The following is a 26,571-nucleotide window of genomic DNA, read 5'->3' as shown; positions in this document are numbered from 1 at the left end:
GCCTCCGTTTATACGACTCTTATCCGTCCCACCTCACGGGCACAGGCGGGTGTAAGTGCCAGAATCACGCTGCATATGCATGTGCCCACTTTCTGGGCATGCGCAGAGCGATTTCACGCCACATACACTACTCAAACTGGCGTACGTCCCACTTTGCATCAGCCCCTCCATGAATAACTTATGGCCTTGCGGAATCATCATCAACATTTATTTATATAGCGCCAGCAAATTCCGTAGCACTTTACAATTGGGAATCTGGTGTATAATCACCACCTAACACCTCTCCGCATTTGGCTGTGACATTGAATAATGAGGAGAACTAATCACCCCCACCCCCGTCACTTACCCGGCTCCTTCTCTACGTCCTCCGGTTCTGGGTCGGGGAAGGCTTCGAACACCAGCTCATCTGGCTTTATCCGCAGGAAAATGTCCGGCTTGACGATGGGAACCTCTGAATGAACACAGAGCAGTGAACATGATCCAGGTAGCAGCATAATTACTGTCACTGCTCATACATGGACTTGTGTCATATACGTCCTACTATAATCTCTTATAATAAGGGCTGCGGTGGACATACATTAGGGTTAGTCTTAACCAACAATTATCATTCCTAGAAAACTTAACATTAAGCCTCAAATTTAGGGTGTGCCCTACAATGTACCTCTGCAGTCTACACCAGAGGTGCGCAGAATCTGCTGTTGGTGCCCCAATTCTCAGATGTGCTCAATGTTCTATTGTTCTGCCTCTCTTGGTACATTGACAGACATAAGAGGTCTCAGCTCAAAAAAAAGATTGATTACTACAGGTCTAGACCACTTCCACATCATCTCCTGCAATCAAGTATGTCACTTGGATCATAAAGTGGCTCCAGCACTCTAGAATGTCTCCTGCAAATGTATCTCCAGAGGTGTATGATGTCTCTATCACTCTAGAATGTCTCCTGCTCTGTGAGGTGTCTCCAGAGATGTATGAAGTCTCTATCATCCTAGAATATTTCCTGCTCTGTGAGGTGTCCCCAGAGATGTATGGTATCTTCTGCAGTTACATCTCCAGAGATGGTGTCTCCAGTACCCTAGAATGTCTCCTGCAGTGTGACTTGTCTCCAGAGATGTATGGTGTCTGAAGCACTCTAGAAAGTCTCCTGCACTGGTTACACCACAGATGTATGGTATTTCCAACACTCTAGAATGTCTCCTGCATTAAAAGTTGTCTCCTGCACTTGTGTTCTGAGCTATAAGAAATCCTTAGCACTCTAGTCTCCTACTCTGGGAGGTGTCTCCTACAATCATGTACCCAAAGATGTATGGTGTTTCCTGAATACTAGACTGTCTCCTACACTTCTGTCTCTAGAGATGTATGCTTCTCCAGCAGTCTAGAATGTCTCCTGCACTGTGAGGTGTCTCCAGAGATGTATGGTGTCTCCAGCAATCTAGAATTACTTCTGAACTATGAGGTGTGTTGTCTGCCTTTGTGTCACCAGAAATGTATGGTGTCTCCAGCACTCATGTCTAGAGGGATGTATGGGTCTCCAGGAGTCTAGAATGGTTGCTGTAGTAAGAGGTGTCTCCTCCTGCACTCGTATCTCCAGAGATGTATGGTATCTTCTGCACTCGCATCTCCAGTGATGGTGTCTCCAGTACCCTAGAATGTCTCCTGCAGTGTGACTTGTCTCCAGAGATGTATGGTGTCTGAAGCACTCTAGAAAGTCTCCAGCACAGGTTACACCACAGATGTATGGTATTTCCAACACTCTAGAATATCTCCTGCACTAAAAGTTGTCTCCTGCACTTGTGTTCTGAGCAATAAGAAATCCTTAGCACTCTAGTCTCCTACTCTGGGAGGTGTCTCCTACAATCATGTACCCAAAGATGTATGGTGTTTCCTGAATACTAGACTGTCTCCTACACTTCTGTCTCCGGAGATGTATGCTTCTCCAGCAGTCTAGAATGTCTCCTGCATTGTGAGGTGTCTCCAGAGATGTATGGTGTCTCCAGCAATCTAGAATTACTTCTGCACTATGAAATGTTGTCTGCCTTTGTTTCTCCAGAGATGTATGGTGTCTCCAGCACTCATGTCTAGAGGGATGTATGGGTCTCCAGGAGTCTAGAATGGTTGCTGTACTAAGAGGTGTCTCCTCCTGCACTCGTATCTCCAGAGATGTATGGTATCTTCTGCACTCGTATCTCCAGTGATGGTGTCTCCAGTATCTAGAATGTCTGCTGCAGTGTGACTTGTCTCCAGATATGTATGGTGTCTGAAGCACTCTAGAATGTCTCCTGCACTTGTGTTCTGAGCTATAAGGAATCCTTAGCACTCTAGAAAGTCTCCTACTCTGTGAGGTGTCTCTTACATTCATGTATCCAGAGATGTATAGTGTTTCCAGCATTCTAGAATGTCTCCTGCACTGTAAGGTGCCTCTTGCTCTTGAGTCTCCAGAGATGTATGGTGTTCCCAGCACTCTATGCACTTGAGTCTCCAGCAATCATGTCTAGAGAGATGTATGGGTCTCCAAAAGTCTATAATGGTTCCTGTACTAAGAGATGTCTCCTGCACTCCTATCTCCAGAGATATATGGGGTCTCCAACACTCTAAAATGTCTCCTACACTCATGTCTCCAGAGATGTATGGTGTCTCAAGCTCTTTAGAATGTCTCCTGAATTCGTATCTCCATAGTTGTATGGTTTCTCCATCACTCTATAGATATAGGAGGTCTCCAATATTCTAGAATGTCTCCTGCACTGTATGGCGCCTCTTGCCCTTGAGTCTCCAGAGATGTATGGTGTCTCCAGCACTCTATACACATGTATTGATGTATAATGTTCACTAGTGACTAACAATGAAAATAACTGGATGGATTTACATAATCAATGTTTAAAGAAAGTAAACCCCTTTAAGCCATCACGATCATTGTGGAATACATTCTAGATATGTCAATCTAGAGGCAGAAGAAACCATTACAGCTGCTAATTTACCTGTTGGAGGAAACTCCTTTCTGACACCATCATTATTAATGAGAATTATTCTCTGATAATGGCATCTAATAATTCTAGATTTCTTGTAAGAAATCCAGTATACACACTAGCCTCTGATAGAGGATCCCATAGTCTACCCTTACAAAGAAGAATCCTCCCTATGCTGATGGTGAGAACGTCTTTCCTTCAGTCATCACCTGCACAGTCCTAGGAATGAGAAGCTCATTAGACAGATCTGTACATTGGATATATTTATACAAACTGATTCCGTCACCTCTAAGTGTACACAAGCCCAATGTCTCTATAACCCATCCGATCCCTTAATAAGGTTACCTGGACATTCTGAGCTCTCCGATGTCCTTCTTGTAGACAGGTGACCAAAACTGATGTTACCCTCTGTGAATCTACAGAGATCCTTGTGTCTCATTTATCTTCCCAAGTCTCCATGCCCTGTGGCAAAATCCTTATAAAGCTTATTGTCTGCTCCTAATACCCTGTATTTATATCCTGCCCTCAGAGCCAGAACGACAAATGTTACCACCTGGGGCAAGAAGGAAAACTGATGGCTCCAAGCCCCCAACTGCAACCAAATTAGCCTAAAATATTCATTATCCTGCGCCTCTCCTTCAGCTTTACACCCTGGGGATTACCCATCTCATACAACCCTAATTACAGCCCTGTCCCTACTTTCCTGCTACCAGAACTCTATATCTTGGCTAAATAGGACATTAAGTACCGTGTTCATATTTACCATGAACATTTTCTCATAATTTTTAGCTCTCATAACACTGACTCAGACGCCCTAAAATTTGATTTTTAACCTTCTCAAAGTCCGACATTCAGCCCTTTCTTAACATGGCGAGAAAGTACCTGGTGGTAAGTAAGGATGGTGGTATAAATGGGAGTAGGGAATAAGTGCAGTTTGTCCTATTATACAACGCTCGCTCCACAAAAACATCCTGAAAGAATTGTATTATCTTGTCTTTATTTTGATTCTTTTACTTTTCTAGAAATTTCTAATTGTCATTTAATAACCGCAAAATATGTGGACACACTGCACGTTTACGTTTATGCGTAGGTGCCACGTTTCGTATCACATTGCTGCGTGTGAGTGTTTGCATTACATGGTTATTTATCTGCATATAAACGCACGTACCCTCTTTAAATACACCGGGAAAGGATCGGACAAGTATCAATTGCCGGCACATCCTGAGATCCTGTTATTGGGAAGAACGTGATTCTGCAGTTAATTTCCTATAATACGTTATAGAATATTATTATCTTAGAATCCCCTGAAATACGTTGCCCATTACAGAGCTATATATTTCTAGGATTGATTTTGATCCCTCTCTGAACATTGAGCCCATCTGCCTTGTGGCATGGATACCATTATGAAGGAGTTCATGAATGTATGAAATAATGGCTTATCTGTAACTGAACTTAACTCTCTCAGCACACAGGGGTGGATTCCACCTGAGTGTTTGATACACACAGGCCTGTGGGTCTAGATCTCTGAGCTACTATATACTGATGCCATGGTGTCACTGACAACTAAAGTATTCTCTGATTCCTTCCCCTCCGGTCACAAGCACATTGCAGTCAACATTCCCTTCCTGCCATAACTCTAACACTCCCCAAATTCCTCCAGCTCTAGAGGCTCCAAGTTTAGGTTTTATCGCATACCCGTGTGATAAAGCTGCACATCATCAGGAAAACCAATATGTCCATCTTTGTTCTTGTACCTGAGATCAGCTGCAGACCTTGTATAAATTCCTGTTATTTACTGTTGCTGTTACTGGGAGAATGAGGTGATAACAATTGTGGTTGAACAAATTGGATGAAAGCAATTATGAGAAGAATCATAGAAAAGTGATTATTTTTCCATTTTCCTAATTGTTCATCCACATATTGCCCATAAAATAAAACAGTGTCTATTTTAACTGTCCCACTGTCCTGGAAAAATATTATTAAATATACTGAAGTAAACTAAGGAATAAAAACATTACTCATGGCGAAACTAGCAGATCACTAAAATGCAAAGATTGATCTGCACTTCCCCCAGGTTCGTGGTGCAAACTATTTATTAACATTGTCGGTAAAATGTGTCTCATGCTAGGGAAATACACCCAATGTCAGAGGATGTGTTATAATGATATGGGGAGGGATGAAGGTGAGGTAACTGTCCGTCATGTCATAGGATGTGTTATACTGCTGATATGGGGAGGGATGAAGGTGAGGTAACTATCCGTCATGTCATAGGATGGGTTATACTGATATGGGGAGGGATAAAGGTGAGGTAACTGTCCGTCATGTCATAGTATGTGTTATACTGATATGGGGAGGGATAAAGGTGAGGTAACTGTCCGTCATGTCATAGGATGTGTTATACTGATATGGGAAGGGATAAAGGTGAGGTAACTGTCCGTCATGTCAACGGATGGGTTATACTGATATGGGGAGGGATAAGGTGAGGTAACTGTCCGTCATGTCATAGGATGTGTTATACTGATATGGGGAGGGATAAGGTGAGGTAACTGTCCGTCATGTCATAGGATGTGTTATACTGATATGGGAAGGGATAAAGGTGAGGTAACTGTCCGTCATGTCATAGGATGTGTTATACTGATATGGGGAGGGATAAAGGTGAGGTAACTGTCCGTCATGTCAGAGGACATGTTATACGAGTATCTCGAGATCTAAAGGTGAGGTAACTGACGGTCATGTCAGAGAATCTCATTATAACCACCTGAGCTGGGACTCTCCCATGCCACGGTCTGTTCAGGCTTCTGTGAATGATCTTCCTCCACCACCTCCCGAATCCACAGCGAGATGTCTGGGTTAAAAACTGGGGCACCTGGGAAGAGGGAAGCTGTAAGTACTATGATTTATAGACTGGTGGGTATTCCAGATACAACAGCGAGGATATGTGTGTTTGTGCCCTGTGGTGCTTAGAGGAAGTGGGGTGATTATGGCAAGGGCAGGTCCATGTCCAGCTCTGTGCCAGGTTACTGGTGAGGCCCAGCAGGAGCTTTTGCCAAAGCTGCATGGGCAGCCTATTGGGGGAGTCCCATTCTTTTCGGCAGCCATGGGTGTGTCAGGTACAACAGCTATGTTCTGTGTGGAGGTGCCATGAACAACAGTGAGGATCGGTGTAGGTGTGATGGGTAATGGTGAAGATCTGTATGGGAGTGACGAGTAATAGTGAGCATTGGGTATTATGCTGAAGACCTGTATGGGCGTTGGGTATTACAGTGAGGATCTATGTGGGTGGTTGGTATTATAGGGAGGAGGTTCATAGTGTGGGCGTCGGGTGTTAGGTCCAGAAGCTTCTCAGTGTGGGCATTGGGTATTAGGGTAAGGAGGTTCTCAGTGTGGGCATCGGGTATTAGGGTGAGGAGGTTCTCAGTGTGGGCGATGGGTAATAGGGTGAGGTGGTTCTCAGTATGGGCGTTGGGTATTAGGGTGAGGAGGTTCTCAGTGTGGGCATCGGGTATTAGGGTGAGGAGGTTCTCAGTGTGGGCGATGGGTAATAGGGTGAGGTGGTTCTCAGTATGGGCGTTGGGTATTAGGGTGAGGAGGTTCTCAGTGTGGGCATCCGGTATTAGGGTGAGGAGGTTCTCAGTGTGGGCATCAGGTATTAGGGTGAGGAGGTTCTCAGTGTGGACATTTGGTATTAGGGTGAGGAGGTTCTCAGTGTGGGCATCGGGTATTAGGGTGAGGAGGTTCTCAGTATGGGCGTTGGGTAATAGGGTGAGGTGGTTCTCAGTAAGGGCGTTGGGCATTAGGGTGAGGAGATTCTCAGTATGGGCGTTGGGCATTAGGGTGAGGAGGTTCTCAGTATGGGCGTTGGGTATTAGGGTGAGGAGGTTCTCAGTATGGACGTTGGGTAATAGGGTGAGGTGGTTCTCAGTATGGGCGTTGGGCATTAGGGTGAGGAGGTTCTCAGTGTGGGCGTTGGGTATTAGGGTGAGGAGGTTCTCAGTGGGCATTGGGTATTAGGGTGAGGAGGTTCTCAGTATGGGCGTTGGGTATTAGGGTGAGGAGGTTCTCAGTATGGGCATTGGGCATTAGGGTGAGGAGGTTCTCAGTGAGGACATCAGGTATTAGGGTGAGGAGGTTCTCAGTATGGGCATTAGGTATTAGGGTGAGGAGGTTCTCAGTGAGGACATCGGGTATTAGGGTGAGGAGGTTCTCAGTATGGGCGTTGGGTATTAGGGTGAGGAGGTTCTCAGTGTGGGCATTGGGTATTAGGGTGAGGAGGTTCTCAGTGTGGGCGTTGGGTATTAGGGTGAGGAGGTTCTCAGTGTGGGCGTTGGGTATTAGGGTGAGGAGGTTCTCAGTATGGGCATTGGGCATTAGGGTGAGGAGGTGCTCAGTGAGGACATCGGGTATTAGGGCGAGGAGGTTCTCAGTATGGGCATTGGGTATTAGGGTGAGGAGGTTCTCAGTATGGACATTGGGTATTAGGGTGAGGAGGTTCTCAGTGTGGGCATTGGGTTGGGTATTAGGGTGAGGAGGTTCTCAGTAAGGACATCAGGTATTAGGGTGAGGAGGCTCTCAGTGAGGACATCAGGTATTAGGGTGAGGAGGTTCTCAGTATGGGCGTTGGGCATTAGGGTGAGGAGGTTCTCAGTGTGGGCGTTGGGTATTAGGGTGAGGAGGTTCTCAGTGGGCATTGGGTATTAGGGTGAGGAGGTTCTCAGTATGGGCGTTGGGTATTAGGGTGAGGAGGTTCTCAGTATGGGCATTGGGCATTAGGGTGAGGAGGTTCTCAGTGAGGACATCAGGTATTAGGGTGAGGAGGTTCTCAGTATGGGCATTAGGTATTAGGGTGAGGAGGTTCTCAGTGAGGACATCGGGTATTAGGGTGAGGAGGTTCTCAGTATGGGCGTTGGGTATTAGGGTGAGGAGGTTCTCAGTGTGGGCATTGGGTATTAGGGTGAGGAGGTTCTCAGTGTGGGCGTTGGGTATTAGGGTGAGGAGGTTCTCAGTGTGGGCGTTGGGTATTAGGGTGAGGAGGTTCTCAGTATGGGCATTGGGCATTAGGGTGAGGAGGTGCTCAGTGAGGACATCGGGTATTAGGGCGAGGAGGTTCTCAGTATGGGCATTGGGTATTAGGGTGAGGAGGTTCTCAGTATGGACATTGGGTATTAGGGTGAGGAGGTTCTCAGTGTGGGCATTGGGTTGGGTATTAGGGTGAGGAGGTTCTCAGTAAGGACATCAGGTATTAGGGTGAGGAGGCTCTCAGTGAGGACATCAGGTATTAGGGTGAGGAGGTTCTCAGTGAGGACATCGGGTATTAGGGCGAGGAGGTTCTTAGTGTGGATGTACAGGATTTGTGGCACATTACTACGTTCTCTATACCTGCTGTGAGGATATTCTTTTGCTCTTTTCTTCTCTCAGCAGCCTGTGCTCCCCCTTTTATCTCTTCTACCCGCAGCAGTTGCTCTGGGTTCAGGATGGTGTAACCTGGCAGACAACAGAATAAACTTGTCATGTGAATGACGTGTGTGTGATAGGGATCATATCAGTCTGTTCCTATTTCATCCTGAATCAGACAATAAATAACCACAACGCTACCGGTTTTCATATATTTCTGTCTGTCCATGGACAACCTTCTATAGAAAAGGATCAGCTAACGATCACTGTAGCCTGCTCTGGTTTTGTAACCATCCACGATCCTATATATTACAACTCTTCCGGGTCTTTGTGACCCGGTCTGCTTGACTATGGCTTTCTGTAAAGTGCAGGGAATTAAGCCCCTCACCCATGGCCAAAAGAGCCGCGTGGATCTCCCGCATCACATTCTTGTACAGTTCCTTCTGCCAGTCCTCTAACACACCCCACTCCTCGTTGGAGAAACAGGCCGCCACATCGTGGAAGGTCACCAGGGCCTAGGACAGAAGGAGAGAGACACATGGTGGCCTCAATGTTAGGGAAGAACTCTAACCCTCATGTTGGCATCTCATGTCACTAATGTTACCACAATCTGATTAACACTATTTGTATTTGTGTTCTCTTACCCGGACTGAGACTTGCTGGTGGAGGATTGAGGCATCCATGGGACAGAGATTGGGATCAGCCGATTCCGACATGTCCACTGCAGCTCTGGGAAATAAAAACCATGTTACTTCACAGCAGATCCACCAAGATCCTTGATCGCTAGCTGTTGTTCTCAAAATATCACTGTTTGTTTATCAGTATTGATTATTTGCGATCTTCCCTCTCTTCCAGTCCTGGTCATTGCTTCTACACCAGAGTTAAGTACATAATCAATTTGTTCCTACAAGATTTATCTTGGGCCTCAGCTTCCCTCAGAATACCACAGACGCCTCTGTAGACCACATATGAAGTACAACAGTACGGCTCTTCTCCAGGAAAGTGTGGACCTTTAACTGTGTATACAGTTCCACAAATCTCTACCTCATGCCTCATTAAGGTCACTAGACCTCAGGGAATTGATAGACTTGTAATGGTCACCATTTAGGTTAGACACTATAGCCAGGCTAGCTGTGGTCTTCGCCTTAAGTGCCACCGTTCCCCAACTTAACATGTTCACCAGCACTCAGTTACCCCCAGGTCCTGTACACAGAGCTATGTTCATTGACCAATATGGCTACAACCGACAACCAACAGAAAGGCAACGGAGGTCACATGGGACAAGTCATATACAGCAGACAAAATGGTACAAATATCAACAGGTTAAAAAATAAAGGACTAACAAGCACTAAGTTCAAGGCAGGCGGCAAAGGCCAGTAAAGCTATGATCACAACAACAGTAATTCCGCTCTCCTTCTCTCACCATTGTACAGATATTTACACTACTGACACTAATGAGTCTGACTGTTACATAGTCAGACATTAATCATACACATCTGCACTGAATTACAATTAAAGATTTCACTATAAGAAGCGCACAAGCCTCTGGTAACTCATTCCTTGTGAAGGCCCTGGAGATGGAAGAAACGCGTCGTACAAACTCACTGCATCTTTATACTAATGTGCTGAAACCGAGAGACTATACTACAGTTCCCGGACTCTTTATTATAAGAAATGCCCATTTCATCTACCACAAGGTAAGTTGAAATGTGAATCTTTAATTAAAGTGCTATTTTACAGATTTCACTATGTATTTCCTTTCCTGACCTGAGAGACATGAGGCACATTGTTAGAGCTCAAGGAGGACTTCTTAATATGAATTGTCTTTTAATCGTCACCAGCAGACTGATCGTCATTGAACTGCCTGAAAACATCTGATTACAGTAACGGCATATTACATCCTTACAAGCCAATATATCGGTGACAAAAAGGCATCATCATCACCATTTATTTATATAGCGCCACTAATCCTGCAGCGCTGTACAGAGAACTCACTCACATCAGTCCCTGCCCCATTGGAGCTTACAGTCTAAACTCCCTAACACACACACACAGACTAGGGTCAATTTTGTTAGCAGCCAATTAAGTGTGGGAAACCGGAGCACCCGGAGGAAACCCACACAAACACGGGGAGAACATACAAACTCCACACAGATAGAATCATGGTCGGGAATTGAACTCATGACCCCAGTGCTGTGAGGCAGAAGTGCTAACCACTGAGCCACCGTGCTAATGGAATGTACGAGACCCTCCGAGGCTTTGATATCTTGCTCAATAACAACACTGCATACTATTGCACTAAAGGAACACTGCGTATGACTGTTATTTAACCAATCCTATGGTCATTACTGCGGACACAACAACCATCGCGGATCTCACCATTCAAAATTATTTGAAGTGTTTGAATTATTTGCACGACTGTGACACTATTCGGAGAGTGGGGCTCTCATCCATTCATGTATATTAGGCATTATCTTGTGCACTAACAGAGATACATCAGTGATTCTGCAACTCACAGCACGGATACTATCATCTCACTAATACACACAATTATACATTTAACATAGTGTCCTTCTTCATAATCAGTGGATTGACATTACATCACTGTAGGAGCGCTCAGTATATCTAGAGTTTATTGTGACACTAATTAGTCTGATTGTTACATAGTGACACTAATGAGTCTGATTGTTACATAGTGAAACTAATGAGTCTGAGTGTTACATAGTGACACTAATGAGTCTGACTGTTACATAGTGACACTAATGAGTCTGAGTGTTACATAGTGACACTAATGAGTCTGACTGTTACATAGTGACACTAATGAGTCTGATTGTTACACAGTGACACTAATGAGTCTGACTGTTACATAGTGACACTAATGAGTCTGATTGTTACACAGTGACACTAATGAGTCTGATTGTTACATAGTGACACTAATGAGTCTGATTGTTACATAGTGACACTAATGAGTCTGATTGTTACATAGTGACACTAATGAGTCTGACTGTTACATAGTGACACTAATGAGTCTGATTGTTACATAGTGACACTAATGAGTCTGACTGTTACATAGTGACACTAATGAGTCTGATTGTTACACAGTGACACTAATGAGTCTGATTGTTACACAGTGACACTAATGAGTCAGATTGTTACACAGTGACACTAATGAGTCTGATTGTTACACAGTGACACTAATGAGTCTGATTGTTACACAGTGACACTAATGAGTCTGATTGTTACATAGTGAAACTAATGAGTCTGAGTGTTACATAGTGACACTAATGAGTCTGACTGTTACATAGTGACACTAATGAGTCTGATTGTTACATAGTGAAACTAATGAGTCTGAGTGTTACATAGTGACACTAATGAGTCTGACTGTTACATAGTGACACTAATGAGTCTGATTGTTACACAGTGACACTAATGAGTCTGATTGTTACATAGTGACACTAATGAGTCTGATTGTTACATAGTGACACTAATGAGTCTGATTGTTACATAGTGACACTAATGAGTCTGACTGTTACATAGTGACACTAATGAGTCTGATTGTTACATAGTGACACTAATGAGTCTGACTGTTACATAGTGACACTAATGAGTCTGATTGTTACACAGTGACACTAATGAGTCTGATTGTTACACAGTGACACTAATGAGTCAGATTGTTACACAGTGACACTAATGAGTCTGATTGTTACACAGTGACACTAATGAGTCTGATTGTTACATAGTGAAACTAATGAGTCTGATTGTTACACAGTGACACTAATGAGTCTGACTGTTACATAGTGAAACTAATGAGTCTGAGTGTTACATAGTGACACTAATGAGTCTGACTGTTACATAGTGACACTAATGAGTCTGACTGTTACATAGTGACACTAATGAGTCTGAGTGTTACATAGTGACACTAATGAGTCTGACTGTTACATAGTGACACTAATGAGTCCGATTGTTACATAGTGACACTAATGAGTCTGATTGTTACATAGTGACACTAATGAGTCTGACTGTTACATAGTGACACTAATGAGTCTGATTGTTACATAGTGACACTAATGAGTCTGATTGTTACACAGTGACACTAATGAGTCAGATTGTTACACAGTGACACTAATGAGTCTGATTGTTACACAGTGACACTAATGAGTCTGATTGTTACACAGTGACACTAATGAGTCTGATTGTTACATAGTGACACTAATGAGTCTGATTGTTACATAGTGACACTAATGAGTCTGATTGTTACATAGTGACACTAATGAGTCTGACTGTTACATAGTGACACTAATGAGTCTGATTGTTACACAGTGACACTAATGAGTCTGATTGTTACACAGTGACACTAATGAGTCTGATTGTTACACGGTGACACTAATGAGTCTGATTGTTACACAGTGACACTAATAAGTCAGATTGTTACACAGTGACAATAATGAGTCAGATTGTTACACAGTGAAACTAATGAGTCTGATTGTTACACAGTGACACTAATGAGTCTGATTGTTACATAGTGACACTAATGAGTCAGATTGTAACATAGTGACACTAATGAGTCTGATTGTTACATAGTGACACTAATGAGTCTGATTGTTACACAGTGACACTAATGAGTTTGATTGTTACACAGTGACTCTAATGAGTCTGATTGTTAAATAGTGACACTATAAGTCTGATTGTTACATAGTGACACTAATGAGTCTGATTGTTACATAGTGACACTATAAGTCTGATTATTACATAGTGACACTAATGAGTCTGATTGTTAAATAGTGACACTAATGAGTCTGATTGTTACACAGTGACACTAATCTAATGAGTCTGATTGTTACACAGTGACACTAATGAGTCTGATTGTTAAATAGTGACACTAATGAGTCTGATTGCTACATAGTGACACTAATGAGTCTGATTGTTACATACTGACACTAATGAGTCTGATTGTTACACAGTGACACTAATGAGTCAGATTGTTACACAGTGACACTAATGAGTCAGATTGTTACACAGTGACACTAATGAGTCTGATTGTTACACAGTGACACTAATGAGTCTGATTGTTACATAGTGACACTAATGAGTCTGATTGTTACATAGTGACACTAATGAGTCTGATTGTTACACAGTGACACTTATGAGTCAGATTGTTACACAGTGACACTTATGAGTCTGATTGTTACATAGTGACACTAATGAGTCAGATTGTTACACTAATGAGTCTGATTGTTACATAGTGACACTAATGAGTCTGATTGTTACATAGTGACACTAATGAGTCAGATTGTTACACAGTGACACTAATGAGTCAGATTATTACACAGCGACACTAATGAGTCTGATTGTTACACAGTGACACTAATGAGTCAGATTGTTACATAGTGACAGTAATGAGTTTGATTGTTACACAGTGACACTAATGAGTCTGATTGTTACATAGTGACACTAATGAGTCTGATTGTTACACAGTGACACTAATGAGTCTGATTGTTACATAGTGACACTAATTAGTCTGATTGTTACATAGTGACACTAATGAGTCTGATTGTTACACAGTGACACTATAAGTCGGATTGTTACACAGTGACACTAATAAGTCTGATTGTTACATAGTGACACTAATGAGTCTGATTGATACATAGTGACACTAATGAGTCTGATTGTTACTCAGTGACACTAATGAGTCTGATTGTTACACAGTGACACTAATGAGTCTGATTGTTACACAGTGACACTTATGAGTCAGATTGTTACACAGTGACACTTATGACTCTGATTGTTACACAGTGACACTAATGAGTCAGATTGTTACACAGTGACACTAATGAGTCTGATTGTTACATAGTGACACTAATGAGTCAGATTGTTACACTAATGAGTCTGATTGTTACATAGTGACACTAATGAGTCTGATTGTTACATAGTGACACTAATGAGTCAGATTGTTACACAGTGACACTAATGAGTCAGATTATTACACAGCGACACTAATGAGTCTGATTGTTACACAGTGACACTAATGAGTCAGATTGTTACATAGTGACAGTAATGAGTTTGATTGTTACACAGTGACACTAATGAGTCTGATTGTTACATAGTGACACTAATGAGTCTGATTGTTACACAGTGACACTAATGAGTCTGATTGTTACATAGTGACACTAATGAGTCTGATTGTTACACAGTGACACTATAAGTCTGATTGTTACATAGTGACACTAATGAGTCTGACTGTTACATAGTGACACTAATGAGTCTGATTGTTACATAGTGAAACTAATGAGTCTGAGTGTTACATAGTGACACTAATGAGTCTGACTGTTACATAGTGACACTAATGAGTCTGATTGTTACACAGTGACACTAATGAGTCTGATTGTTACATAGTGACACTAATGAGTCTGATTGTTACATAGTGACACTAATGAGTCTGACTGTTACATAGTGACACTAATGAGTCTGATTGTTACATAGTGACACTAATGAGTCTGACTGTTACATAGTGACACTAATGAGTCTGATTGTTACACAGTGACACTAATGAGTCTGATTGTTACACAGTGACACTAATGAGTCAGATTGTTACACAGTGACACTAATGAGTCTGATTGTTACACAGTGACACTAATGAGTCTGATTGTTACATAGTGACACTAATGAGTCTGAGTGTTACATAGTGAAACTAATGAGTCTGAGTGTTACATAGTGACACTAATGAGTCTGACTGTTACATAGTGACACTAATGAGTCTGATTGTTACATAGTGAAACTAATGAGTCTGAGTGTTACATAGTGACACTAATGAGTCTGACTGTTACACAGTGACACTAATGAGTCTGAGTGTTACACAGTGACACTAATGAGTCTGATTGTTACATAGTGACACTAATGAGTCTGATTGTTACATAGTGACACTAATGAGTCTGACTGTTACATAGTGACACTAATGAGTCTGATTGTTACATAGTGACACTAATGAGTCTGACTGTTACATAGTGACACTAATGAGTCTGATTGTTACACAGTGACACTAATGAGTCTGATTGTTACACAGTGACACTAATGAGTCAGATTGTTACACAGTGACACTAATGAGTCTGATTGTTACACAGTGACACTAATGAGTCTGATTGTTACATAGTGAAACTAATGAGTCTGATTGTTACATAGTGACACTAATGAGTCTGACTGTTACATAGTGAAACTAATGAGTCTGAGTGTTACATAGTGACACTAATGAGTCTGACTGTTACATAGTGACACTAATGAGTCTGACTGTTACATAGTGACACTAATGAGTCTGAGTGTTACATAGTGACACTAATGAGTCTGACTGTTACATAGTGATTGTAACATAGTGACACTAATGAGTCTGATTGTTACATAGTGACACTAATGAGTCTGATTGTTACACAGTGACACTAATGAGTCTGATTGTTACATAGTGACACTAATGAGTCTGATTGTTAAATAGTGACACTAATGAGTCTGATTGTTACACAGTGACACTAATGAGTCTGATTGTTACATAGTGACACTAATGAGTCTGATTGTTACATAGTGACACTAATGAGTCTGATTGTTACACAGTGACACTTATGAGTCAGATTGTTACACAGTGACACTTATGAGTCTGATTGTTACATAGTGACACTAATGAGTCAGATTGTTACACTAATGAGTCTGATTGTTACATAGTGACACTAATGAGTCAGATTGTTACACAGTGACACTAATGAGTCAGATTATTACACAGCGACACTAATGAGTCTGATTGTTACACATTGACACTAATGAGTCTGATTGTTACACATTGACACTAATGAGTCAGATTGTTACATAGTGACAGTAATGAGTTTGATTGTTACACAGTGACACTAATGAGTCTGATTGTTACATAGTGACACTAATGAGTCTGATTGTTACACAGTGACACTAATGAGTCTGATTGTTACATAGTGACACTAATTAGTCTGATTGTTACATAGTGACACTAATGAGTCTGATTGTTACACAGTGACACTATAAGTCGGATTGTTACACAGTGACACTAATAAGTCTGATTGTTACATAGTGACACTAATGAGTCTGATTGATACATAGTGACACTAATGAGTCTGATTGTTACTCAGTGACACTAATGAGTCTGATTGTTACACAGTGACACTAATGAGTCTGATTGTTACACAGTGACACTTATGAGTCAGATTGTTACACAGCGACACTTATGAGTCTGATTGTTACACAGTGACACTATTGAGTCAGATTGTTACACAGTGACACTAATGAGTCTGATTGTTACATAGTGACACTAATGAGTCAGATTGTTACACTAATGAGTCTGATTGTTACATAGTGACACTAATGAGTCTGATTGTTACATAGTGACACTAATGAGTCAGATTGTTACACAGTGACACTAATGAGTCAGATTGTTACACTAATGAGTCTGATTGTTACATAGTGACACTAATGAGTCTGATTGTTACATAGTGACACTAATGAGTCAGATTGTTACACAGTGACACTAATGAGTCAGATTATTACACAGCGACACTAATGAGTCTGATTGTTATACAGTGACACTAATGAGTCTGATTGTTACACAGTGACACTAATGAGTCAGATTGTTACATAGTGACAGTAATGAGTTTGATTGTTACACAGTGACACTAATGAGTCTGATTGTTACATAGTGACACTAATGAGTCTGATTGTTACACAGTGACACTAATGAGTCTGATTGTTACATAGTGACACTAATGAGTCTGATTGTTACACAGTGACACTATAAGTCTGATTGTTACATAGTGAAACTAATGAGTCTGAGTGTTACATAGTGACACTAATGAGTCTGACTGTTACATAGTGACACTAATGAGTCTGACTGTTACATAGTGACACTAATGAGTCTGAGTGTTACATAGTGACACTAATGAGTCTGACTGTTACATAGTGATTGTAACATAGTGACACTAATGAGTCTGATTGTTACATAGTGACACTAATGAGTCTGATTGTTACACAGTGACACTAATGAGTCTGATTGTTACATAGTGACACTAATTAGTCTGATTGTTAAATAGTGACACTAATGAGTCTGATTGTTACACAGTGACACTAATGAGTCTGATTGTTGCACAGTGACACTAATGAGTCTGATTGTTACATAGTGACACTAATGAGTCAGACTGTTACACAGTGACACTAATGAGTCTGATTGTTGCACAGTGACACTAATGAGTCTGATTGTTACATAGTGACACTAATGAGTCAGACTGTTACATAGTGACACTAATGAGTCTGATTGTTACATAGTGACACTAATGAGTCTGATTGTTACATAGTGACACTAATGAGACTGAATGTTACACAGTGATACTAATGAGTCTGATTGTTACACAGTGACACTAATGAGTCAGATTGTTACACAGTGACACTAATGAGTCTGATTGTTACACAGTGACACTAATGAGTCTGATTGTTACATAGTGACACTAATGAGTCTGATTGTTACATAGTGAAACTAATGAGTCTGAGTGTTACATAGTGACACTAATGAGTCTGACTGTTACATAGTGACACTAATGAGTCTGATTGTTACATAGTGAAACTAATGAGTCTGAGTGTTACATAGTGACACTAATGAGTCTGACTGTTACACAGTGACACTAATGAGTCTGATTGTTACATAGTGAAACTAATGAGTCTGATTGTTACATAGTGACACTAATGAGTCTGACTGTTACATAGTGAAACTAATGAGTCTGAGTGTTACATAGTGACACTAATGAGTCTGACTGTTACATAGTGACACTAATGAGTCTGACTGTTACATAGTGACACTAATGAGTCTGAGTGTTACATAGTGACACTAATGAGTCTGACTGTTACATAGTGATTGTAACATAGTGACACTAATGAGTCTGATTGTTACATAGTGACACTAATGAGTCTGATTGTTACACAGTGACACTAATGAGTCTGATTGTTACATAGTGACACTAATTAGTCTGATTGTTAAATAGTGACACTAATGAGTCTGATTGTTACACAGTGACACTAATGAGTCTGATTGTTACATAGTGACACTAATGAGTCTGATTGTTACATAGTGACACTAATGAGTCTGATTGTTACACAGTGACACTTATGAGTCAGATTGTTACACAGTGACACTTATGAGTCTGATTGTTACATAGTGACACTAATGAGTCAGATTGTTACACTAATGAGTCTGATTGTTACATAGTGACACTAATGAGTCAGATTGTTACACAGTGACACTAATGAGTCAGATTATTACACAGCGACACTAATGAGTCTGATTGTTACACATTGACACTAATGAGTCTGATTGTTACACATTGACACTAATGAGTCAGATTGTTACACAGTGACACTATAAGTCGGATTGTTACACAGTGACACTAATAAGTCTGATTGTTACATAGTGACACTAATGAGTCTGATTGATACATAGTGACACTAATGAGTCTGATTGTTACTCAGTGACACTAATGAGTCTGATTGTTACACAGTGACACTAATGAGTCTGATTGTTACACAGTGACACTTATGAGTCAGATTGTTACACAGCGACACTTATGAGTCTGATTGTTACACAGTGACACTATTGAGTCAGATTGTTACACAGTGACACTAATGAGTCTGATTGTTACATAGTGACACTAATGAGTCAGATTGTTACACTAATGAGTCTGATTGTTACATAGTGACACTAATGAGTCTGATTGTTACATAGTGACACTAATGAGTCAGATTGTTACACAGTGACACTAATGAGTCAGATTGTTACACTAATGAGTCTGATTGTTACATAGTGACACTAATGAGTCTGATTGTTACATAGTGACACTAATGAGTCAGATTGTTACACAGTGACACTAATGAGTCAGATTATTACACAGCGACACTAATGAGTCTGATTGTTATACAGTGACACTAATGAGTCTGATTGTTACACAGTGACACTAATGAGTCAGATTGTTACATAGTGACAGTAATGAGTTTGATTGTTACACAGTGACACTAATGAGTCTGATTGTTACATAGTGACACTAATGAGTCTGATTGTTACACAGTGACACTAATGAGTCTGATTGTTACATAGTGACACTAATGAGTCTGATTGTTACACAGTGACACTATAAGTCTGATTGTTACATAGTGACACTAATGAGTCTGACTGTTACATAGTGACACTAATGAGTCTGATTGTTACACAGTGCCACTAATGAGTCTGATTGTTACACAGTGACACTAATGAGTCTGATTGTTACACAGTGACACTAATGAGTCTGATTGTTGCACAGTGACACTAATGAGTCTGATTGTTACATAGTGACACTAATGAGTCAGACTGTTACATAGTGACACTAATGAGTCTGATTGTTACATAGTGACACTAATGAGTCTGATTGTTACATAGTGACACTAATGAGTCTGATTGTTACACAGTGATACTAATGAGTCTGATTGTTACATAGTGACACTAATGAGTCTGATTGTTACATAGTGACACTAATGAGACTGAATGTTACACAGTGATACTAATGAGTCTGATTGTTACACAGTGACACTAATGAGTCAGATTGTTACACAGTGACACTAATGAGTCTGATTGTTACACAGTGACACTAATGAGTCTGATTGTTACATAGTGACACTAATGAGTCTGATTGTTACATAGTGAAACTAATGAGTCTGAGTGTTACATAGTGACACTAATGAGTCTGACTGTTACATAGTGACACTAATGAGTCTGATTGTTACATAGTGAAACTAATGAGTCTGAGTGTTACATAGTGACACTAATGAGTCTGACTGTTACACAGTGACACTAATGAGTCTGAGTGTTACACAGTGACACTAATGAGTCTGATTGTTACATAGTGACACTAATGAGTCTGATTGTTACATAGTGACACTAATGAGTCTGACTGTTACATAGTGACACTAATGAGTCTGATTGTTACATAGTGACACTAATGAGTCTGACTGTTACATAGTGACACTAATGAGTCTGATTGTTACACAGTGACACTAATGAGTCTGATTGTTACACAGTGACACTAATGAGTCAGATTGTTACACAGTGACACTAATGAGTCTGATTGTTACACAGTGACACTAATGAGTCTGATTGTTACATAGTGAAACTAATGAGTCTGATTGTTACATAGTGACACTAATGAGTCTGACTGTTACATAGTGAAACTAATGAGTCTGAGTGTTACATAGTGACACTAATGAGTCTGACTGTTACATAGTGACACTAATGAGTCTGACTGTTACATAGTGACACTAATGAGTCTGAGTGTTACATAGTGACACTAATGAGTCTGACTGTTACATAGTGATTGTAACATAGTGACACTAATGAGTCTGATTGTTACATAGTGACACTAATGAGTCTGATTGTTACACAGTGACACTAATGAGTCTGATTGTTACATAGTGACACTAATGAGTCTGATTGTTAAATAGTGACACTAATGAGTCTGATTGTTACACAGTGACACTAATGAGTCTGATTGTTACATAGTGACACTAATGAGTCTGATTGTTACATAGTGACACTAATGAGTCTGATTGTTACACAGTGACACTTATGAGTCAGATTGTTACACAGTGACACTTATGAGTCTGATTGTTACATAGTGACACTAATGAGTCAGATTGTTACACTAATGAGTCTGATTGTTACATAGTGACACTAATGAGTCAGATTGTTACACAGTGACACTAATGAGTCAGATTATTACACAGCGACACTAATGAGTCTGATTGTTACACATTGACACTAATGAGTCTGATTGTTACACATTGACACTAATGAGTCAGATTGTTACATAGTGACAGTAATGAGTTTGATTGTTACACAGTGACACTAATGAGTCTGATTGTTACATAGTGACACTAATGAGTCTGATTGTTACACAGTGACACTAATGAGTCTGATTGTTACATAGTGACACTAATTAGTCTGATTGTTACATAGTGACACTAATGAGTCTGATTGTTACACAGTGACACTATAAGTCGGATTGTTACACAGTGACACTAATAAGTCTGATTGTTACATAGTGACACTAATGAGTCTGATTGATACATAGTGACACTAATGAGTCTGATTGTTACTCAGTGACACTAATGAGTCTGATTGTTACACAGTGACACTAATGAGTCTGATTGTTACACAGTGACACTTATGAGTCAGATTGTTACACAGTGACACTTATGAGTCTGATTGTTACACAGTGACACTATTGAGTCAGATTGTTACACAGTGACACTAATGAGTCTGATTGTTACATAGTGACACTAATGAGTCAGATTGTTACACTAATGAGTCTGATTGTTACATAGTGACACTAATGAGTCTGATTGTTACATAGTGACACTAATGAGTCAGATTGTTACACAGTGACACTAATGAGTCAGATTGTTACACTAATGAGTCTGATTGTTACATAGTGACACTAATGAGTCTGATTGTTACATAGTGACACTAATGAGTCAGATTGTTACACAGTGACACTAATGAGTCAGATTATTACACAGCGACACTAATGAGTCTGATTGTTATACAGTGACACTAATGAGTCTGATTGTTACACAGTGACACTAATGAGTCAGATTGTTACATAGTGACAGTAATGAGTTTGATTGTTACACAGTGACACTAATGAGTCTGATTGTTACATAGTGACACTAATGAGTCTGATTGTTACACAGTGACACTAATGAGTCTGATTGTTACATAGTGACACTAATGAGTCTGATTGTTACACAGTGACACTATAAGTCTGATTGTTACATAGTGACACTAATGAGTCTGACTGTTACATAGTGACACTAATGAGTCTGATTGTTACACAGTGCCACTAATGAGTCTGATTGTTACACAGTGACACTAATGAGTCTGATTGTTACACAGTGACACTAATAAGTCTGATTGTTGCACAGTGACACTAATGAGTCTGATTGTTACATAGTGACACTAATGAGTCAGACTGTTACATAGTGACACTAATGAGTCTGATTGTTACATAGTGACACTAATGAGTCTGATTGTTACATAGTGACACTAATGAGTCTGATTGTTACACAGTGATACTAATGAGTCTGATTGTTACATAGTGACACTAATGAGTCTGATTGTTACATAGTGACACTAATGAGACTGAATGTTACACAGTGATACTAATGAGTCTGATTGTTACATAGTTACACTAATGAGTCTGATTGTTACACAGTGATACTAATGAGTCTGATTGTTACATAGTGACACTAATGAGTCTGATTGTTACACAGTGACACTAATGAGTCTGATTGTTACACAGTGACACTAATGAGTCTGATTGTTACATAGTGACACTAATGAGTCTGATTGTTACTCAGTGACACTAATCAGTCTGATTGTTACATAGTGACACTAATGAGTCTGATTGTTACACAGTGATACTAATGAGTCTGATTGTTACATAGTGACACTAATGAGTCTGATTGTTACACAGTGACACTAATGAGTCTGATTGTTACACAGTGACACTAATGAGTCTGATTGTTACATAGTGACACTAATGAGTCTGATTGTTACTCAGTGACACTAATCAGTCTGATTGTTACATAGTGACACTAATGAGTCTGATTGTTACACAGTGATACTAATGAGTCTGATTGTTACACAGTGACACTAATGAGACTGAATGTTACACAGTGATACTAATGAGTCTGATTGTTACATAGTGACACTAATGAGTCTGATTGTTGCACAGTGACACTAATGAGTCAGATTGTTACATTGTGACACTAATGAGACTGATTGTTAAATAGTGACACTAATGAGTCTGATTGCTACATAGTAACACTAATGAGTCTGATTGTTACATACTGACACTAATGAGTCTGATTGTTACACAGTGACACTAATGAGTCAGATTGTTACACAGTGACACTAATGAGTCAGATTGTTACACAGTGACACTAATGAGTCTGATTGTTACACAGTGACACTAATGAGTCTGATTGTTACATAGTGACACTAATGAGTCTGATTGTTACATAGTGACACTAATGAGTCAGATTGTTACACTAATGAGTCTGATTGTTACATAGTGACACTAATGAGTCTGATTGTTACATAGTGACACTAATGAGTCAGATTGTTACACAGTGACACTAATGAGTCAGATTATTACACAGCGACACTAATGAGTCTGATTGTTACACAGTGACACTAATAAGTCAGATTGTTACACAGTGACAATAATGAGTCAGATTGTTACACAGTGACACTAATGAGTCTGATTGTTACACAGTGACACTAATGAGTCTGATTGTTACACAGTGACACTAATGAGTCTGATTGTTACACAGTGACACTAATGAGTCTGATTGTTACACAGTGACACTAATGAGTCTGATTGTTACATAGTGACACTAATGAGTCTGATTGTTACATAGTGACACTAATGAGTCTGATTGTTGCACAGTGACACTAATGAGTCAGATTGTTACATTGTGACACTAATGAGACTGATTGTTAAATAGTGACACTAATGAGTCTGATTGCTACATAGTGACACTAATGAGTCTGATTGTTACATAGTGACACTAATGAGTCTGATTGTTGCACAGTGACACTAATGAGTCAGATTGTTACATTGTGACACTAATGAGACTGATTGTTAAATAGTGACACTAATGAGTCTGATTGCTACATAGTGACACTAATGAGTCTGATTGTTACATACTGACACTAATGAGTCTGATTGTTACACAGTGACACTAATGAGTCAGATTGTTACACAGTGACACTAATGAGTCAGATTGTTACACAGTGACACTAATGAGTCTGATTGTTACATAGTGACACTAATGAGTCTGATTGTTACATAGTGACACTAATGAGTCAGATTGTTACACAGTGACACTTATAAGTCTGATTGTTACATAGTGACACTAATGAGTCAGATTGTTACACTAATGAGTCTGATTGTTACATAGTGACACTAATGAGTCTGATTGTTACATAGTGACACTAATGAGTCAGATTGTTACACAGTGACACTAATGAGTCAGATTATTACACAGCGACACTAATGAGTCTGATTGTTACACAGTGACACTAATAAGTCAGATTGTTACACAGTGACAATAATGAGTCAGATTGTTACACAGTGACACTAATGAGTCTGATTGTTACACAGTGACACTAATGAGTCTGATTGTTACACAGTGACACTAATGAGTCTGATTGTTACACAGTGACACTAATGAGTCTGATTGTTACACAGTGACACTAATGAGTCTGATTGTTACATAGTGACACTAATGAGTCTGATTGTTACATAGTGACACTAATGAGTCTGATTGTTACATAGTGACACTAATGAGTCTGATTGTTACACAGTGACACTAATGAGTCTGATTGTTACATAGTGACACTAATGAGTCTGATTGTTACACAGTGACACTTATGAGTCAGATTGTTACACAGTGACACTTATAAGTCTGATTGTTACATAGTGACACTAATGAGTCAGATTGTTACACTAATGAGTCTGATTGTTACATAGTGACACTAATGAGTCAGATTGTTACACAGTGACACTAATGAGTCAGATTATTACACAGCGACACTAATGAGTCTGATTGTTACACAGTGACACTAATAAGTCAGATTGTTACACAGTGACACTAATAAGTCAGATTGTTACACAGTGACAATAATGAGTCAGATTGTTACACAGTGACACTAATGAGTCTGATTGTTACACAGTGACACTAATGAGTCTGATTGTTACACAGTGACACTAATGAGTATGATTGTTACACAGTGACACTAATGAGTCTGATTGTTACATAGTGACACTAATGAGTCTGATTGTTACACAGTGACACTAATGAGTATGATTGTTACACAGTGACACTAATGAGTCTGATTGTTACACAGTGACACTAATGAGTCTGATTATTATATAGTGATACTAATAAGTGATAATTATTGGGTGACACATAAGAGATTTAGGGTGTAGGTGTTGGGGGCTCTCAGACCTGGGGGCACTATGATAGAGGGGCACAGATCTTACCTGTCCAGCTCAGCAGATTTCCTTCTCTTAGGTTTTATCTTCTAAAGCAGAGAACATTAGGTAAAAGCTAATTTCTTATGCGCATGCGCAAGAGAAAGTGCCTGAAACCTGTGAGAGTGCGCTGTACAGCGGGCCCGTTATACGCTGCGCATGCGCCGTGCAGCCGGTATCCCCTCTCGACGCGCATGTCCAGTGAGGCTTCAGCTGGTTGTGGTGCGCATGCGTATTGCTGTGTTTCCTGTGGCTGCTGCTCCGCCATTTTTATTGTGGGCAAAGTGTATGTCAGCCTGTCAGCTGTTATCAGCCTTACATATAATATAATGTGATTATCACCCTGCAGGGGCTGGGAATACAGGACATCGTGGTGTCTATGCATCACCTCATATCATTCACACAGTACAACCTCCCCTGATGTCCTGTGCATGGTCTCAGTATCTGTATCCAGTGTATTATAGCTGAGAAGCCTGGGATGGGGTGACCTGAGTATACCCCAGGTAATAACCACAGCCTGGGTGATTGCTGCTGCTGGGAGGAAGTGTGAGAAGCAGAATCCCTCTGTGAGGAGGATCTATGGAGTATTATAGTATTGTCATCATCTGGTCTGTGTTCTGTGCACCCAACTCTTCCCAATATCCCTGGGGGTGTGTATGTATATATATATATATATATATATATATATATATATATATATATATATATATATATCCCTCTGTGAGGAGGAATCATGCAGTATTATAGTATTATAGTATTGTCATCATCTGGTCTGTGTTCTGTGCACCCAACTCTTCCCAATATCCCTGGGGGTGTGTATGTATATATATATATATATCCTTCTGCTGTTATAAGGACACTGGGGGGTGTGTAATATAGTTATAATGCCCCTGGCTGGTTGTATATATCTGTCCTGGGGATATATTCACCGGCTGTGCCCTGGGATTCTTCTTACTGTGCATACTGTTAGCAGCTCTCAGTATCTGATTTATTCTCTACTCTTATAAAGATAATAAGTATTTCAGGTGACAATTTAAAATGCTAATAAGTCACATTATTACCACCTTTAATGAACACGTCATACAGATGATTATAGTGCACTG

The 26,571-nt window shown here is 40.2% G+C and overlaps 1 protein-coding gene across 1 annotated transcript in view; it reads right to left on the bottom strand.

Annotated features, from left to right (window-relative positions):
* LOC142143317 (zinc finger protein 777-like) overlaps positions 1-25,583 on the bottom strand; it is a 31,235-nt gene extending 5,652 nt beyond the window's left edge. The window contains exons 1-6 of the mRNA XM_075201054.1: positions 25,478-25,583; positions 8,996-9,080; positions 8,740-8,866; positions 8,337-8,441; positions 5,719-5,826; positions 347-451 (exon numbers count right to left, since the gene is read on the bottom strand). Of these exons, the coding sequence (XP_075057155.1) occupies positions 347-451; positions 5,719-5,826; positions 8,337-8,441; positions 8,740-8,866; positions 8,996-9,067 (517 nt within the window). The 5' untranslated portion in view covers positions 9,068-9,080; positions 25,478-25,583. The remainder of the gene's footprint in view (positions 1-346; positions 452-5,718; positions 5,827-8,336; positions 8,442-8,739; positions 8,867-8,995; positions 9,081-25,477) is intronic.
* Positions 25,584-26,571: the final 988 nt, after the last annotated feature.

This window comes from Mixophyes fleayi, chromosome 3, assembly GCF_038048845.1.
Source record: "Mixophyes fleayi isolate aMixFle1 chromosome 3, aMixFle1.hap1, whole genome shotgun sequence".
Classification (NCBI taxonomy): Eukaryota; Metazoa; Chordata; class Amphibia; order Anura; family Limnodynastidae; genus Mixophyes; species Mixophyes fleayi.
Note: the sequence above shows the minus strand (reverse complement) of the source record. Positions and strands in the feature narration are given on the sequence as shown.